Genomic DNA, 19,625 nt, shown 5'->3' on the forward strand with positions numbered 1-19,625 from the left:
TTTGACATCAGTCTAACTGATCCCTGATACCTGTAGCCGACGTTTTTGGGCTGATTCGTAGCGCCCTTTTTTTCCTCCACATTAACGTGATTGAAATGACGGAATGATAAATGTTATGCAGTTTTCAGTTTAAACAACCCAATATTAAGAAAATAACTGAGATGTTTATATAAAAGAAAACCCGGATCCTGAGAATTTGATCTCCTTCTAGCCTCTCTCCCACTGACAATAGCAGGTTAACGCTAACCCGCTAACATTCGCTATTTGGCTCCCTTCCCACTGGCAGAAAAAGCTGGTCTAACCCCCTTACAGGCAGCTGCGTGTCTGGTGACATCATCACGCTGGGTTAGCGTTAATGATGTCACCTGTTCGACTGAAATCAGGGAAGTAAACAATGGAGAGCATCATGTCAGGAAGTCAGGGCTTAGCCAGTGTGCTTTATTGTTTCTCTATTATCTGTTTGAATCCGTCTCAGCAGAGCTGCTCCATGTTTATCCAATGGAAATAGTTGATTCTGCTTGTTAGATCAGAAGCGACTGGTGCGCCGTGTTGACGTCCGAAGTTGCGTTCAATGGTATCACGTAAATTAGTGTGTCAACCCGGATCTCGGTTCCCAGAGCAAGGCGATCAGAGCCAAGGAGATTTTTAACGCAGGTCGCTTTCCGAGTCTTTTGCCCCGAGTAGACGTGCGTCAGTGAGCTGTTCCCATGGCAACTAAAAGCCCGTTGTTCCTGGGTTTATACTGGTTTTTCGGACAGAGGGTAAGGGGTAGAAATTATCTCTAGTCAGCTAGTTAGCAGACAAAAAAAAATGAAGCTAGAATTAGCCAAAAATATCGGCCTGTGTTCTGTCAGATGAGCATACCCCGCCAGAACAGCATACCCATAGTATATACGCATCCGTAAGATGTCAGTTTTGCGTTTTTTCCCCGTTAGTTTTGTACGAGAAATAGACTTTGAACTACCTTAAAGGGCGTGTGTCCCTTTAGTGATTTACAAAAAACAACTTTTTAAGGTCAGATCGCCATACGCTTCAAAAAACACCTAAAAGTAAGTAATTACTTTGAGGTAGTTTAAAGTCTATTTTTCATACCAAACTAAAGGGATAAACAGGTATTGACTATGGGTATGCTGGTCTGACGGGGTATGCTCATCTGACGGAACACCGGCCGATCTATCAGTCCTTCTCTACCTTAAAAGGTCCAACTGAAAAATCAATCATATTAACGTCATTTTGGCGTTCAGCATAAACCCTGTTGGCTGGATTTGGATGTTTGGCCTGGAACTGGGAGGAAGGTGATGGTTTAAGGTCCGGTTCTGGTCTCTTCTGCTTGAATGTGGATCAGAGTTCAGTGATTGCTGGACTGTATTGACAATCTAAAATCTCATCAAATCTCTGACATCCAGCTGCTGGGGTCACAGCTGGAAACGTCAGGGTGAAGATCTGCGTCATCCATCAGCTTCTAATTAAAGAACGGAGCCCTGAGCAGGAAGCAGCTCTGCCTCTGTCTCCATGTTGTGACAATCCTAGCAGCACGAGTCATGAATGAGTCACGGCTAATCTGAGCCTCGGCTGCCCTGAAGGCTTCAGCGTGAGGAGCTACAGTCAGACACCATCAGCACGGAGAAAAAACAGAAAAAAATCTAATTTATTAGATGTTCTAAAACGTTTAACCTGAGAAGGTTTAAAACCTTCAGCGCTTCGGTTTAGTTCTGGTTCTGTTGTAGAAGGATCCCGTGTTCTGTCCAGTGTCGCCTCAAGAAATGTTTCATAAGGGGCCAGATGGGGCCACTAAAAACCTTGGGTGGCCACTGAAACTAAAAGCCATAATTTCAGGGTTTGAATCTACTATAGTGTTAAACCTGCCTGTAGAAATGAGAAAGACTTCAGTAACACCTCCTCAGATCCCGGTTTACTGTGGGATGTTTAATGTTACAACGCTGGCTGTGCAGAATGGGAGGAAATGCTAAACTGATGCTACTACAATTTACACTGGGCAGTGGGCTGGCCGGTGGGGTGGCCAGTAGGGTAACCAGTGGGATAACCAGTGGGGTGGCCAGTGGGGTGGCCAGTAGGGTAACCAGTGGGATAACCAGTGGGGTGGCCAGTGGGATAACCAGTGGGATAACCAGTGGGGTGGCCAGTAGGGTAACCAGTGGGATAACCAGTGGGGTGGCCAGTGGCGTAACCAGTGGGGTAACCAGTGGGGTGGCCAGTGGGGTAACCAGTGGGGTAACCAGTGGGGTAACCAGTGGGGTGGCCAGTGGGGTAACCAGTGGGGTAACCAGTGGGGTGGCCAGTGGGGTGGCCAGTGGGGTAACCAGTGGGCTGGCCAGTGGGGTAACCAGTGGGGTAACCAGTGGGCTGGCCAGTGGGGTAACCAGTGGGCTGGCCAGTGGGGTAACCAGTGGGGTAACCAGTGGGGTAACCAGTGGGGTGGCCAGTGGGGTGGGCAGTGGGGTAACCAGTGGGCTGGCCAGTGGGGTAACCAGTGGGGTGGCCAGTGGGGTGGGCAGTGGGGTAACCAGTGGGGTGGCCAGTGGGGTAACCAGTGGGCTGGCCAGTGGGGTGGCCGGTGGGGTGGCCAGTAGGGTAACCAGTGGGATAACCAGTGGGGTGGCCAGTGGGGTGGCCAGTAGGGTAACCAGTGGGATAACCAGTGGGGTGGCCAGTGGGATAATCAGTGGGATAACCAGTGGGGTGGCCAGTAGGGTAACCAGTGGGATAACCAGTGGGGTGGCCAGTGGCGTAACCAGTGGGGTAACCAGTGGGGTGGCCAGTGGGGTAACCAGTGGGGTAACCAGTGGGGTAACCAGTGGGGTGGCCAGTGGGGTGGGCAGTGGGGTAACCAGTGGGGTGGCCAGTGGGGTGGCCAGTGGGGTAACCAGTGGGCTGGCCAGTGGGGTAACCAGTGGGGTAACCAGTGGGGTAACCCGTGGGCTGGCCAGTGGGATAACCCGTGGGCTGGCCAGTGGGGTGGCCAGTGGGGTAACCAGTGGGCTGGCCAGTGGGGTAACCAGTGGGCTGGCCAGTGGGGTAACCAGTGGGGTAACCAGTGGGGTAACCAGTGGGGTGGCCAGTGGGGTGGGCAGTGGGGTAACCAGTGGGCTGGCCAGTGGGGTAACCAGTGGGGTGGCCAGTGGGGTGGGCAGTGGGGTAACCAGTGGGGTGGCCAGTGGGGTAACCAGTGGGCTGGCCAGTGGGGTAACCAGTGGGGTAACCAGTGGGCTGGCCAGTGGGGTAACCAGTGGGCTGGCCAGTGGGGTAACCAGTGGGGTGGCCAGTGGGGTAACCAGTGGGCTGGCCAGTGGGGTAACCAGTGGGCTGGCCAGTGGGGTAACCAGTGGGCTGGCCAGTGGGCTGGCCAGTGGGGTAACCAGTGGGCTGGCCAGTGGGGTAACCAGTGGGGTGGCCAGTGGGGTAACCAGTGGGGTAACCAGTGGGCTGGCCAGTGGGGTGGCCAGTGGGATAACCAGTGGGGTGGCCAGTGGGGTAACCAGTGGGGTGGCCAGTGGGGTAACCCGTGGGCTGGCCAGTGGGATAACCAGTGGGGTGGCCAGTGGGGTGGCCAGTGGGGTAACCAGTGGGGTAACCAGTGGGGTAACCAGTGGGGTGGCCAGTGGGGTAACCAGTGGGGTAACCAGTGGGGTAACCAGTGGGGTGGCCAGTGGGGTGGCCAGTGGGGTAACCAGTGGGCTGGCCAGTGGGGTAACCAGTGGGGTAACCAGTGGGCTGGCCAGTGGGGTAACCAGTGGGCTGGCCAGTGGGGTAACCAGTGGGGTAACCAGTGGGGTAACCAGTGGGGTGGCCAGTGGGGTAACCAGTGGGGTAACCAGTGGGGTAACCAGTGGGGTGGCCAGTGGGGTAACCAGTGGGGTAACCAGTGGGGTAACCAGTGGGGTGGCCAGTGGGGTGGCCAGTGGGGTAACCAGTGGGCTGGCCAGTGGGGTAACCAGTGGGGTAACCAGTGGGCTGGCCAGTGGGGTAACCAGTGGGCTGGCCAGTGGGGTAACCAGTGGGGTAACCAGTGGGGTAACCAGTGGGGTGGCCAGTGGGGTAACCAGTGGGGTGGCCAGTGGGGTGGCCAGTGGGGTAACCAGTGGGGTAACCAGTGGGGTAACCAGTGGGGTGGCCAGTGGGGTAACCAGTGGGGTAACCAGTGGGGTAACCAGTGGGGTGGCCAGTGGGGTGGCCAGTGGGGTAACCAGTGGGCTGGCCAGTGGGGTAACCAGTGGGGTAACCAGTGGGCTGGCCAGTGGGGTAACCAGTGGGCTGGCCAGTGGGGTAACCAGTGGGGTAACCAGTGGGGTAACCAGTGGGGTGGCCAGTGGGGTAACCAGTGGGGTAACCAGTGGGGTAACCAGTGGGGTGGCCAGTGGGGTAACCAGTGGGGTGGCCAGTGGGATAACCAGTGGGGTGGCCAGTGGGGTGGCCAGTGGGGTAACCAGTGGGGTAACCAGTGGGGTAACCAGTGGGGTGGCCAGTGGGGTAACCAGTGGGGTAACCAGTGGGGTAACCAGTGGGGTGGCCAGTGGGGTGGCCAGTGGGGTAACCAGTGGGCTGGCCAGTGGGGTAACCAGTGGGGTAACCAGTGGGCTGGCCAGTGGGGTAACCAGTGGGCTGGCCAGTGGGGTAACCAGTGGGGTAACCAGTGGGGTAACCAGTGGGGTGGCCAGTGGGGTAACCAGTGGGGTAACCAGTGGGGTAACCAGTGGGGTGGCCAGTGGGGTAACCAGTGGGGTAACCAGTGGGGTAACCAGTGGGGTGGCCAGTGGGGTAACCAGTGGGCTGGCCAGTGGGGTAACCAGTGGGGTAACCAGTGGGCTGGCCAGTGGGGTAACCAGTGGGCTGGCCAGTGGGGTAACCAGTGGGGTAACCAGTGGGGTAACCAGTGGGGTAACCAGTGGGGTGGCCAGTGGGGTAACCAGTGGGGTGGCCAGTGGGGTAACCAGTGGGGTGGCCAGTGGGGTAACCAGTGGGGTAACCAGTGGGGTAACCAGTGGGCTGGCCAGTGGGGTAACCAGTGGGGTGGCCAGTGGGGTGGCCAGTGGGGTAACCAGTGGGCTGGCCAGTGGGGTAACCAGTGGGGTAACCAGTGGGCTGGCCAGTGGGGTAACCAGTGGGCTGGCCAGTGGGGTAACCAGTGGGGTAACCAGTGGGATAACCAGTGGGGTGGCCAGTGGGGTAACCAGTGGGGTAACCAGTGGGCTGGCCAGTGGGGTAACCAGTGGGCTGGCCAGTGGGGTAACCAGTGGGCTGGCCAGTGGGCTGGCCAGTGGGGTAACCAGTGGGGTAACCAGTGGGCTGGCCAGTGGGGTAACCAGTGGGGTGGCCAGTGGGGTAACCAGTGGGGTAACCAGTGGGCTGGCCAGTGGGGTGGCCAGTGGGGTAACCGGTGGCCAGTGGGGTAACCAGTGGGCTGGCCAGTGGGATAACCAGTGGGGTAACCAGTGGGGTGGCCAGTGGGGTGGCCAGTGGGGTAACCAGTGGGGTAACCAGTGGGGTAACCAGTGGGGTGGCCAGTGGGGTAACCAGTGGGGTGGCCAGTGGGGTAACCAGTGGGGTAACCAGTGGGGTGGCCAGTGGGGTAACCAGTGGGGTAACCAGTGGGCTGGCCAGTGGGGTAACCAGTGGGGTGGCCAGTGGGGTGGCCAGTGGGGTAACCAGTGGGCTGGCCAGTGGGGTAACCAGTGGGGTGGCCAGTGGGGTGGCCAGTGGGGTAACCAGTGGGCTGGCCAGTGGGGTAACCAGTGGGGTAACCATAGGGCTGGCCAGTGGGGTAACCAGTGGGGTAACCAGTGGGGTGGCCAGTGGGGTAACCAGTGGGGTAACCAGTGGGCTGGCCAGTGGGGTAACCAGTGGGCTGGCCAGTGGGGTGGCCAGTGGGGTAACCAGTGGGGTAACCAATGGGCTGGCCAGTGGGGTAACCAGTGGGGTAACCAGTGGGCTGGCCAGTGGGGTAACCAGTGGGGTAACCAGTGGGGTGGCCAGTGGGGTGGCCAGTGGGGTAACCAGTGGGGTAACCAGTGGGCTGGCCAGTGGGGTAACCAGTGGGGTAACCAGTGGGGTGGCCAGTGGGGTGGCCAGTGGGGTAACCAGTGGGGTGGCCAGTGGGGTAACCAGTGGGCTGGCCAGTGGGGTAACCAGTGGGGTGGCCAGTGGGGTAACCAGTGGGGTAGCCAGTGGGCTGGCCAGTGGGGTAACCAGTTGGGTAACCAGTGGGGTGGCCAGTGGGGTAACCAGTGGGATAACCAGTGGGGTGGCCAGTGGGATAACCAGTGGGGTGGCCAGTGGGGTAACCAGTGGGATAACCAATGGGATAACCAGTGGGGTGCCAATGGGGTAACCAGTGGGGTGGCCAGTGGGGTGGCCAGTGGGGTAACCAGTGTGGTGGCCAGTGGGGTAACCAGTGGGGTGGCCAGTGGGGTAACCAGTGGGGTGGCCAGTTGGGTGGCCAGTAGGGTAACCAATGGGATAACCAATGGGGTGGCCAGTGGGGTAACCAGTGGGGTGGCCAGTGGGGTAACCAGTGGGCTGGCCAGTGGGGTGGCCAGTGGGGTAACCAGTGGGGTAACCAGTGGGATAACCAGTGGGCTGGCCAGTGGGCTGGCCAGTGGGGTAACCAGTGGGGTAACCAGTGGGCTGGCCAGTGGGGTAACCAGTGGGGTAACCAGTGTGGTGGCCAGTGGGATAACCAGTGGGGTAACCAGTGGGGTGGCGCCACTGTCTAACAAGGGTATCTGGTCCTCCAGGTCTCTAATAGGGTGATAGAATGATTCTATAGGGTATCTGGTCCTTCAGGTCTCTAATAGGGTGATGGAATGATTATATAGGGTATCTGGTCCTTCAGGTCTCTAATAGGGTGATAGAATGGTTCTATAGGGTATCTGGTCCTTCAGGTCTCTAATAGGGTGATAGAATGGTTCTATAGGGTATCTGGTCCTTCAGGTCTCTAATAGGGTGATGGAATGATTCTATAGGGTATCTGGTCCTTCAGGTCTCTAATAGGGTGATGGAATGGTTCTATAGGGTATCTGGTCCTTCAGGTCTCTAATAGGGTGATAGAATGGTTCTATAGGGTATCTGGTCCTTCAGGTCTCTAATAGGGTGATGGAATGATTCTATAGGGTATCTGGTCCTTCAGGTCTCTAATAGGGTGATAGAATGATTCTATAGGGTATCTGGTCCTTCAGGTCTCTAATAGGGTGATAGAATGGTTCTATAGGGTATCTGGTCCTTCAGGTCTCTAATAGGGTGATGGAATGATTATATAGGGTATCTGGTCCTTCAGGTCTCTAATAGGGTGATGGAATGATTCTATAGGGTATCTGGTCGTTTAGGTCTCTAATAGGGTGATGGAATGATTCTATAGGGTATCTGGTCCTTCAGGTCTCTAATAGGGTGATGGAATGATTCTATAGGGTATCTGGTCCTTCAGGTCTCTAATAGGGTGATAGAATGATTCTATAGGGTATCTGGTCCTTCAGGTCTCTAATAGGGTGATAGAATGATTCTATAGGGTATCTGGTCCTTCAGGTCTCTAATAGGGTGATAGAATGATTCTATAGGGTATCTGGTCCTTCAGGTCTCTAATAGGGCGATAGAATGATTCTATAGGGTATCTGGTCCTTCAGGTCTCTAATAGGGCGATAGAATGATTCTATAGGGTATCTGGTCCTTCAGGTCTCTAATAGGGCGATAGAAGGATTCTATAGGGTATCTGGTCCTTCAGGTCTCTAATAGGGCGATAGAATGATTCTATCGGGTATCTGGTCCTTCAGGTCTCTAATAGGGCGATAGAATGATTCTATAGGGTATCTGGTCCTTCAGGTCTCTAATAGGGCGATAGAATGATTCTATCGGGTATCTGGTCCTTCAGGTCTCTAATAGGGTGATAGAATGATTCTATAGGGTATCTGGTCCTTCAGGTCACTAATAGGGTGATAGAATGATTCTATAGGGTATCTGGTCCTTCAGGTCTCTAATAGGGTGATAGAATGATTCTATAGGGTATCTGGTCCTTCAGGTCTCTAATAGGGTGATAGAATGATTCTATAGGGTATCTGGTCCTTCAGATCTCTAAAAGGGTGATAGAATGATTCTATAGGGTATCTGGTCCTTCAGGTCTCTAATAGGGTGATAGAAGGATTCTATAGGGTATCTGGTCCTTCAGGTCTCTAATAGGGCGATAGAATGATTCTATAGGGTATCTGGTCCTTCAGGTCTCTAATAGGGTGATAGAATGATTCTATCGGGTATCTGGTCCTTCAGGTCTCTAATAGGGTGATAGAATGATTCTATAGGGTATCTGGTCCTTCAGGTCACTAATAGGGTGATAGAATGATTCTATAGGGTATCTGGTCCTTCAGGTCTCTAATAGGGTGATGGAATGATTCTATAGGGTATCTGGTCCTTCAGGTCTCTAATAGGGTGATGGCATGATTCTATAGGGTATCTGGTCCTTCAGGTCTCTAATAGGGCGATAGAATGATTCTATAGGGTATCTGGTCCTTCAGGTCTCTAATAGGGTGATAGAATGATTCTATAGGGTATCTGGTCCTTCAGGTCTCTAATAGGGTGATAGAATTATTCTATAGGGTATCTGGTCCTTCAGGTCTCTAATAGGGTGATAGAATGATTCTATAGGGTATCTGGTCCTTCAGATCTCTAATAGGGTGATAGAATGATTCTATAGGGTATCTGGTCCTTCAGGTCTCTAATAGAGTGATAGAATGATTCTATAGGGTATCTGGTCCTTCAGGTCTCTAATAGGGTAATAGAATGATTCTATAGGGTATCTGGTCCTTCAGGTCTCTAATAGGGTGATAGAATGATTCTATAGGGTATCTGGTCCTTCAGGTCTCTAATAGGGTGTGTAACATTGGTTGGGCTGAAAATGTCCTATTAGCTGTTCTATGAGCCCTAATGCAGCCTGGTTAAAAGCCCTAGAATGAAACCACAGCTTTTCTTCCTTTTATGGTTTGATCATGAATATTTAGATGAGCTGTGCTCTGATTGGTTGGTTTACAACGAGCCAAGCTGCTGAGCAAAGACGCATCATAGCAACAAGCACTCACTCACTGAAACATCTGATTGTAGATATGGTAGGGGGACCAGACGTCCTCTTTTTCCTGGAAATGTTCTACTTTTCAAACCTAAAAAAATATCTGGGGGGGGGGGGGTGGATTTCAAAATCATCCAGGATTTTAGTCGACTACAGTGCAGCAGAGCCGAGCCGTCAGCTCGGGGGCTGGTCCGGGAACCCCGGCAGACGGGGGCAGGGAGCCAGCGGGAGACGGAGCGACCGAACCCGACCCGGTGATGGTAACCTGGACTCCGGCTGCCCCGTGCTTCCCCCCGCCTGCCTTTCCAGCCCCCAGCCCCCTTCCTCCAGCTGAGGACGGGTGGCTCATGGCTCTCTGCTGAGGTCCGGTGCAGTCAGCGGCCCAGTCCACAATAAAGCTGGATGTTAATTTCGGGGCGTGACAAAAGTAGAGACCAGAATCAAATAAGGCAACATCCCAGAGTTTACGTCAACTCGTTGCTTCGTTTGGATTCACCTGTTTTAAGGTGGAAGTTTAGAATAGTGACATTTGCAGAGAAAGGAGGAGTTAATGGTTTGAACTTCCGTCTATTTCTCCCACTGAACTATTGTTATTCATCTATGACAATGGAAACTAGGTTTGCATTCTATGAAACCTTTAAGTGGATTTTTTGTACTAAACTAAAGGGATAAACACACATCAGACGTCTTGTGCGTGCTTATCGACTATGTGTATGCTGGTCTGACGGGGTATGCTGGTCTGACAGAACACCGGGTCACATCTTATCCCATCATATGAAAAATCCCAGCGCTTCCTTAGAGACACGCACCTCTCTACTTCTTTTTTTTACTTAAATTTAACGAACGTTTTAATTCTGAGATGTTTTAGCAGATCTAAAGCATCAGACTGCCCTCCTTTCAGTTCAGCCTGTTAACTTTTTGATTAGTGTTGTTTTATTTTCTGTGTTACCGCAGTGGCAGCTGCTACTGAAGTTAGTTTGACCCACTTCTCTGTGGCTTTGTGGGCCGAGTTTCCCTTTGTTGTTTAACAAGCCGGTTGGCTTCACTTTAGGATGTTTGTTCCCACTTCTGTTAAACAGACATTTTTATTTTAACTTTGCTGTGGACCCAAGTTCTTGGTTTTTGTTTGAATATTTTAACTTTGTTAACCTCCTACTTTATTTTTACATTGAAGGTCACTGCTACAGTTTTTCATTAAAACTGTTCTTCAAAAATACTAGAAAAAAATGGGAGAATAGAGATAGAATGAAGCAGAATGATGAAAAAGGGGTCCCTATGTCCTCCAGCAGTCTAAGCCTATAGCAGCAGAACTATAGAGATAGCTCAGGATAACCTGAGCCACTCTAACTAGAAGCTTTATCAAAAAGGAAAGTTTTAAGCCTAGCCTTAAAAGTAGACAGGGTGTCTGCCTCACGGACTAAAACTGGTAGTTGGTTCCACAGGAGAGGAGCCTGAGAAATAAAAGATCTGCCTCCCATTCTACTTTTAGAAATTCTAGGAACCATTAGTAAACCTGCAGATTGAGAGCGAAGTGCTCTGTTAGGAACATAAGGAACAATCAGATCTCTGATATCAGATGGAGCTTGGCCATTTAAGGCTTTATATGTGAGAAGGAGGATTTTAAATTCTATTCTGGATTTAACAGGAAGCCAATGAAGAGAAGCCAGGATAGGAGAGATATGATCTCTCTTTTTAATTTTCACCAGAACTCTGGCTGCAGCATCTTGGATCAGCTGAAGGCTTTTAACTACAGTTTGTGGACTTCCTGATAGTAAAGAATTACAATAGTCCAGCCTTGAAGTAACAAATGCATGGACTAGTTTCTCAGCATCACCCCTGGACAGGAGATTGCTCATTTTTGCAATGTTCCTCAGATGAAAGAAGGAAATTCTAGAAACCTCTTTGATCTGGGATTTAAATGACAGGTCCTGATCAAAAATAACACCAAGATTTTTTACTTTATTATCTGAAATCAGTTTAATCCCATCCAAATGAAGTGACTGACTAATCAATAAATCAGTAATAAATGTAAAATAAAACTTGGAAATTTGTTGAAATTGTATTGATACCTTTTTTTCATTTATGAATCGGTGTAAAAACATAAAAGATGCTCAGGTTTTAAATAGAATTGGTAGATTATTAATTATTAACTTAAAGATTCTTTTAGTAAGCGCGATGCAGAGCGCCGCCATCTTCATGATGTTCAGAAGCTCCCCGCCTCGGAAAGGTTCACAGAAATCCAGAAAACCTGGATTTCTGAATGAATCCCTTGGAGTGACCAACAAGAGTGCAAAGTACCAAATGGCAAAATGTGGGAAGACCAACAGGCAGATCTGCTTTTACCACTTATCTTCACAACCAAAAAGTCGCTAAATGATGTTTTTAGTCGCTAGCCAGGTATGGCCAAAAGACACGAAATCTAGCGGCAAAGTCGGTCAATCACACTGACAGTGAAACAAATATTTTGAAAAGATAATAATTGTACAACTTTGTGCACTTTTGTCTTCTATCTAAATATTTTCACAAAGGACACCAAAATGTTGCTATCTGCAGGCAGCTTGCTAGCTATGATGGCAGCAACGATGTCTGCCAGACAGGAGAGAGTGGTCAGTGACGATCGAATCGAGAAAATGACAAAATGGGTCAAAGACCAAAAAGTTATTAACTGACAGCAGTGACAAATGTCAGACTGTAAACTTTTTCGAAAGAAAAGGACAAAATGGGAAGATGCTGTTAGTAACAGCAAAATGGAAAATATAAGAATTTCCAAGTAATGCTCAACTCAAGTGTGTGTGTGTGTGTGCGCGCGTTAAACTTCTTGTTGAATGATTTCAAATTATCTCTGAGTCTGAACTGAGGGAAAGGAAACCAAATTTTGAGCAGTCTCTCACGAGTTCAAAATACCAAATGAGGAGATTCTAAAAGAACTGACCGGTTTATGAAAGACTCGATGGGGGAGGGGCACAGCTAAGAATACTTGAGTGAGATTCTGTGATCCAAATTCGAGATAGAGCTTTTTGATAATGATAATTTGTCAGAGTAAGGTTGTGTAATCAAAATTTGAGAATGAGCTTTGTCAATCAATCAAGAATATTTGCATTAAGTTCTGTGATCAAAATTCAGAAACAACCTTTAATAATTGATAAAGAATATGTGAGTGAGGTTGTGTGATCCATCCAATTTGAGAATTAGCTTTGATAATAATGATTGAGAGCCTCTGGCCCTCTGTGGATCATGGCCGCGGGGCCAATTTTGCCTGGGCCCTTGGGGCCTCTGTTGGTCGTGGCTGCGGGGCCAAGTTGGCCTGGCCCCTTGGGGCCTCTGACCCTCTATGGATCGGGGCCAAGTTGGCCTGACCCCTCGGGGCCTCTGGCCCTCTATGGATCATGGCTGCGGGGCCAAGTTGGCCTGACCCCTTAGGACCTCAGGCCCTCTGTGGGTCGCGGCCGCGGGGCCAAGTTGACCTGGCCCCTTGGGGCCTCTGACCGTCTATGGATCATGGCCGCAGGGCCATGTTGGCCTGACCCCTTGGGGCCTCTTACCCTCTATGGATCATGGCTGCGGGGCCAAGTTGGCCTGACCCCTTAGGACCTCAGGCCCTCTGTGGGTCGTGGCCGCGGGGCCAAGTTGACCTGGCCCCTTGGGGCCTCTTACCCTCTATGGATCATGGCCCCTTGGGGCCTCTTACCCTCTATGGATCGTGGCCGCGGGGCCAAGTTGGCCTGGCCCCTTGGGGCCTAAGATTATTATTTTTGCTAAAGTAGTTTTGCTTGGGTCGCGGCCGCGGGGCCAAGTTGGCCTGGCCCATTGGGGCCTCTGGCCCCCTGGGCCTGGGCCCGGTAGGCCCGGTCATTAATCCACCTATGCCTCCAGCGTGTCCAGGACCTTCCACCAGGCCTCCTCCCAATGGGACATGCCTATAACACCTGGAGGGAGGCGAGCAGGAGGCATCAGGAACAGATGCCTGAGCCTCCTCAGCTGGCTCCTTTCAACATGGAGGAGCAACGACTCTACTCTGAGCTCCTCCCGGGTAACTGAGCTCCTTACCCGATCTGGGAGGGTGCGCCTAGCCACTCATTTTGGCCGCTTGTATTCGCCAACTTGTCCTTTGGGTCATTACCCAGATCATATGACTGTAGGCGAGGGTCGGAACGTAGATCGATCGGTAAATCGAGAGCTTTGCCCCGCGACTCCCTCTTCACCACGACAGTCCAATACAGCGACCGTGTCCCTGCTGACGCCGCGCCGATCCGTCTATTGATCTCATGCTGCGTCCCTCACTGCTGAACAAGACCCCGAGATACTTGAACTCCTCCACCTGAGACGAGGACTCAACCAAAGTCCAAACTATATAGATATGAAAAATGAAAGTTTTTATGTCGTTATGTTTTTATTCCCGTGTATCTAAAATGGTATTGAATATTTTTCTTTGTTTAAATCTTTTTTATTGTGACATCACCAAAGAGAAGGCAGTGACTCCGCTAACTCAGGTCTGTTTCCCTTCTGTTTCCCTTCTGTTTCCCTTCAGGTGGAGAAGGTGATGCCGTCAGACACCTTCTACTTCTCCATCGTCAGAGACCCCGTCGCTCTGGCCGAGTCTTCCTTTGCTTATTACAAAGAAGTCGCCCCGGCGTTCCGGAAAGCCAGAGGATTGGGGGAGTTCTCCGACGACCCTAACAAATTTTACGACCCCCGTCTGCGAAACAACCACTACGCCCGCAACCTGCTGTGGTTCGACTTCGGCCTGGACCACAACGCTAACTTCTCTACGGCGCTGGCTCGGCTCGGGGTCAACATGATCCGAAGGACCTTTAAGCTGATTCTGGTTTCGGAGTATTTCGATGAGTCCATGATCCTGCTCAGACACGCCCTCTGCTGGCCGCTGGATGCGGTGGTCTCCTTCAGCCTCAACGCGCGGCAGCAGAAGCCAGCCGGCGGGGCGGGCGGCGGCTGGATGGGCAAAGCAGTGGCGGCGGCTGGCGTCAGTATCCGAGGCGGGCACCTTCAGCCCAAAATGCCACCGAATCTTTCCCTAACCGAGGCGCAGCGAGAAAAGCTGCGGCAGTGGAACGCTTTCGACTGGTTCCTGTACAGAGCCTTCAACCAGACCTTCTGGGAGGAGATCGACAGGTTCGGTCGCACGCAGATGGAAAAGGAAGTGAATCTGCTCAGGATGCGCAGGAAGGACCTGGCCCGGGCCTGCCTCCGAGACGGCGGGAAGCCCGTCGAAGCTCACCGGATCCGGGACAAAAACATCCGACCCTTCCAGAGCGGGTTGGTGAAAATCCTGGGCTACGAGCTCCAGCCGGGGCTGGACAACGCCACCCGCACGGCGTGCATGAGGATGATCAGGCCTGAGATCCAATACAAAGACGTCTTAGACTCCAAACAGTTCCCCCCCGCCCATGGCGTCCAGCAGCAGAGCCAGAGGCTGCTGGTGGCGGTGGGAGGGACCTTTCTAAAGCAGGATTCCCCCAGGAAAGAGACGGGCGGACGGACGCTGGAGGACGGGGCGAAGGACTGGGACGGCAGCCCGTTACTTAGGAACAACCAGACTTTAGTGCGACAGCAGAGGCTTCCTGTCTGAAGCCTCGTAGAAACGGTTGGATGATAGTTTTATTTGCCTTTGTGGATAAAAACCCTCTTTGATCTGAGTTTTGTAAATATCATCATAGCCGTAGTTAATGTTGCTGTCATCACATGTTCTAATAGCAGCACCACAAAGGTTGGAGGACTCCTGCTGGGCAGCGTCAGCCGTCCTCAGATTACTCCCTGGATCTAGTTTCACTGTTAAACCCTGAAGCCCCGAAAGTCTTAGGATCAAATTCAGCCTGAAATTCCATCCATCAATTAAAGCAAATCCAGCTCCCAAACTATCAATTACAAATACAAGTGTTTGTATTTATATAACAGAAAGGCATTGAGGAATAGTTTTCAGGTGGAACCACTATTTTAAATGATTTATAGGTGATTAAACAAAGAAAAAAAGAAAAATATTTAGCCTTGCCAACATTTTTTTTTTTCAAAATAAAAGCTCCAAAACACCATAAAGCCCATTAGAAGCTCTGGATGAACCTCAGACTTTATAGATCCATATCTAGACTAGAACTAAAGCTAATCTGGACTGAATCAGTTGAAGCATGTTTGTTCCACAAAGGTTTTAATTGGCAGAGACTTAGGAGGAAATGGGATTTTAGTGCCGAAAGTGTAAAAAATCAATTATTTCTCCTCATCAAAGGGAATCTGATCAGATAAATATCCTGATTTCCATTATTGGAGACCTTCAGCATGAGGCAACGTCTTTGCTCCTCAGATTTAGTCGTTGGTTCACTGAAATTTACCAATAAAATCACCAAACTGAATAGAAAATAAGAATAGAGCAGCTGATGTAACGCATGCCGGTTACATCACCTGAAATGGTCTCACAGTGACCTCTGACCCCTCCTTGGAAAGGTCTGAGCCTCTAGTTTCCAATGATGGCGGCCATTAGGGGGCGGGGCTAAAACTGAATACCTAATATTGCATTACTCCCGCAGAGTCACACATCATTTGAAAGGCGTGTGGATGAAACACCATGTGACTGTATGTTGGCCATTTCTATAAATAGATAAACATCAGCAGGGCCCTGTTCCTGGACCGTCGGGCTTAAGGGGTTCAATGACCGTTAATTAAAGCATTATTACTTGAAATTCACCAAACTAAAGGACTTTAGGTCAAACAGGAAGGTTTTTTAGCTTCAGCAGCTTCCTCCATGATCCTCATTAGCAGCTGCATTTTCAGCTTTATGGAAAAGTTTGGTCTAAATAGTTTAATAACATCCAAAAAAAAATATTGCAGCAAAAATTGGTTGAAAAGACGACATTCACATTTAAACCACGTCTACATTTGGTTGAAAAGTGAAAAAGCTGAATAGCCGTAACTTCCAGATCATTAATAAGTTGAAAACTAAAGTGGGACAATATCAGACCAATTTTCAACCACTATCATGGACCGACAGACCGTCTGTTTGGGGGGGGCGAGCCTGGCACCTGGTTCTAGTTTCTTTCTCCGCCGCTGTTCTGTCAGCTCAGCATACGGCGTCAGGCCAGCATACCGTCAGTTATACGCTTTAGTGTCTCCTTGCAGCCAATCACGCTGCTTCATTTCCTCATCTAGTCAGGATTTTGTTGTATTTTTGTGCATAAAACAACAAAAATACTCCTTCGCTAGGTTCCACTACAGACATTAGCTTAAAATAAAACATTGCATCTCATTAAAGAAAGAATGATTGAGATTTTTTTACAGAGAATTAAATATTAGGGAGAGGATTCTACCACTCAGTTGACAGGATATGAGATTTATTTGTTTTTGGTTTGTTTAATATGAGCCACATGTGGGTCATTTTATTTTAAGATCTACTGAAATTATTTTCAGATTACACAGAAACAGATTAATTAATTCGCAGAGGGAAAATGAAGGATTTTAGGGTTTGGATTAAGATCCTCTCAATGATAACCTGCTGAGCCTAATGGTACAATCTGAAGCCATTCAATGGTCCTGCTAACCGCTAATAACGATCACGCGCGTATTACTAAGTGTATGCTGAGCTGACAGAACACCGCCACGCCGATGCCTCGCACCAAAACGGAAATGACGCAGCCGGAGCGCGTCTTTTAGAGGTCATCCCTAAGAGCAGCTCAGGAGCGAAGCGATTTTAGCGACATGAACGGCACGATGAGGGAGGATGGAGGTAAGCTGAACCTGCGCTGGACGGCAAGCGAATTTATTGTGGAAAAAATCGCAACTTTTCTGACTATTAACTTCACATTTAGTGCGAGGAGTCGCAATCGACAGCAGTGAAAGAAAAATAGCACCTAAGAGCTAATGCTAATCTTAGCCTGTCTGATATTAGCCTGTTTCAACCAAAATGGAAGACGCAGTTCGCATTTCAAAAGAGAAGAATCGGATTCAGGACAACAGAGACAAGTGGCCTCGACCGCATTGGAAAAAATCTGATCGCATTGGAAAAAACTGGATCTGTGTTGATCAAACTGTCATGAAAAGATCGGATCCAGGTCGCATATGGGGAAAAAATTCGTATTTTTGTCACTTCAGGCTTCCGCGTGAACGTAGCCCGAATTTTACGGATCGGATTCTTTCCAAACACTCTGCACTTCTGAGTTCTCCGTCTGGACCAATAGGAATGCTGTTGCTAGCATGAAGCAGAGCAGACTCATTCCTATTGGTTCCTACTCAGATGGGTAAATCTAGAGAGAAATTTGTAAAACGGGATTAAAAAAGAAATCTAGTTTATGAAACTCAGTCTTCCAAAAACATATAAATTTCTAATTTTAAGAAAATTTAATACTTTAAACTAATCTTTTTAAGCTGTTTGTATTATAAAACCTTTTCTTCTAATAATGTTGGAACTAATTTATCTCCATATAATCAGGACCTCTTTGTTCTTAAGAGGAAAATTCATTTGGCCTTTAAAAAAGATCACTTTTAACTGCCGTGACACTAATTATTGTCACGCCATTTTTGCCCCCCCCCCCCAGCCTCTGTGTTCATGCTATTAAAAGCTGTCCGTTCTGTTTTTTTACTAGAACTTTTAAGATGTCTTTGCAGCCTTTAATGTATAACGGGACTCAAACTGAACGTTTTCATATTAAGCTTGTTGTAATGAGCTTTATAAAGCTTTTCTCTCTCATCTGCTTCAAACCTGCTTCGTCTTTCCTCCACAGTGGATCATCCCAATGTTTCTGCTTCTGTTTCTCATCCATGGTCAGATGCTAAGCTAAGCTAAGCTAGCAGCCATCCATTATGGGTAAAATCTCTTCTGCAGGAAAATTTAAATCTAAAATTTTTTCATGAATTGAGGAAGTAAGTGAGACACTGGAACATTTACATTTAGAATAAGAAAAAAACAATTGCTTTGATTTATTCCAAGTGGAAATTATTCCAAAAAAAGTGAAAATCAATCCACTGGACTTTGTTTCCAAGTTTGAAGACTTTTCTCTTCCATCCAGGAAGCTTCTTCAATTCAAATTGTCACGAATCAGCGTTGAGTTCGTACGACGGAGTATTTTTTTTGTTGGATTTTGAGAACAAAGTTGTAACATCAGTAGAATAAAGTCCTAAAATGACGAGAATCAAGTTGTATTTTATAACAACTCTTCCAAGAAGCCGTTTCTTCCCTAGAATGAGGAATGTGGACCATCATGTGAAGTTCTACTTTAGCATCGGTTTGACAAATCAGGAAATGTTTTAGCAGCAGCATCAAACTGGGCAGGATGTCAAAGTGGACTCTGGCTGCTGATTGGTGGAGCTGGTCTGACGTCATCTGCTGGGCGGAGCTCCAAGCTTTCTTTATGAAACAGGTTGTTCTCGTTAGTTTTCAACTTTATTCAATTATTATTACTTTATTCTCGTAATATTACAACTTTATTCTCATAACGGGTTGATGTTTGATGACTTTATTCTCGTAATATTACAACTTTATTCTCATAACGGGTTGATGTTTGATGACTTTATTCTCATTATATTACAACTTTATTCTGATAATATTAGGACCTTATTCCCTTAATGTTTGAACTGAATTCTCTAAAACAAAAAGCCTGGCCCTAACACTGTCGTAGAGTTCGAGGCTTTATTCAGCGGACCCTTTCAGAGACATAGACAGGTATGGGGCATTGCAGGCTAACAAAGAAGCCAAACGACCCCCATTCCAAAGGGGGGGACCCGTTCATCCGTTTCTATTTGCATGTTTTCTAAACTAAAACCAGGCTTTTGTTCCTCCTTAGAAAACATGCAGATTGAACAAGATTAAACCGTTAAACCTGACAGTAGAGCAAACCTGTCTGACTCTAAACATGTCGTCTGCTGCTGTTTGTCAGCTTTTTCCTCTGAACACAGTCAGTGGCTTCAGTGGTCAAACAGAGGAAGTTGTTGCGCATGAACAGCTGATCTTCTTTCGGTGTTACACAGCGTTTCGTCTTTGGTGCGGTGCAGAAAAATCCCCGCAACGTGCAGAGGAAGTCTAGCCTGCATGAAGCCAGACTGCTGAGTAATACGAGGCGTGAGGCTGAGTGAGGAACTAAAGCTCTCTGCAGAAACAGGACACCGCTCTTATCAGCCGCATCACATCACATGTGTTTGGTTGGATGTTCTTATTACAGAGCGTCAACATAGTGTGGGTAGATCTGATCGGGGGGGTGTCTCCCCCTCATTTAGATGATAGGGTCATGTTTACTGCAAAAAGCAAACGGCAGTAAGAAACATCTACTGCTGTAGGTCTATGCTGGGGCTAACAGTTATTTTGCAAATCTGTTGATTATTTTTTCGATTGATAATCAGATAGAAAAGGTTCCTCAAAGATTTTTTTATGAAATCAAACCAGGTGACACTAAAACTTTTCCAACTGAGGAGTTCTGGGTAGAACAGATTGACAGATTATAAAGTTTTTTTATCTTAAGGGCAAAATGTTTACATATTTTTTACAATCTTGGTATAATTCCTGCTCTAAAGAATTAAGAAGACGACACATAAAACAGCCCCATTCTCCAGATGTAGAAATGTTAAT

The 19,625-nt window shown here is 48.8% G+C and overlaps 1 protein-coding gene across 2 annotated transcripts in view; it reads left to right on the top strand.

Moving 5' to 3' along the window:
• Nucleotides 1-15,263, top strand: part of gal3st4 (galactose-3-O-sulfotransferase 4) — a 45,956-nt gene extending 30,693 nt beyond the window's left edge. For both annotated transcript variants that reach the window (XM_038303170.1, XM_038303169.1), the window contains exon 4: nucleotides 13,593-15,263. In XM_038303170.1, the coding sequence (XP_038159098.1) occupies nucleotides 13,593-14,651 (1,059 nt within the window). In that variant the 3' untranslated portion in view covers nucleotides 14,652-15,263. The remainder of the gene's footprint in view (nucleotides 1-13,592) is intronic.
• Nucleotides 15,264-19,625: the final 4,362 nt, after the last annotated feature.

Source organism: Cyprinodon tularosa, unplaced genomic scaffold (assembly GCF_016077235.1).
Source record: "Cyprinodon tularosa strain WSP-4 unplaced genomic scaffold, ASM1607723v1 ctg507, whole genome shotgun sequence".
Lineage (NCBI taxonomy): Eukaryota > Metazoa > Chordata > Actinopteri > Cyprinodontiformes > Cyprinodontidae > Cyprinodon > Cyprinodon tularosa.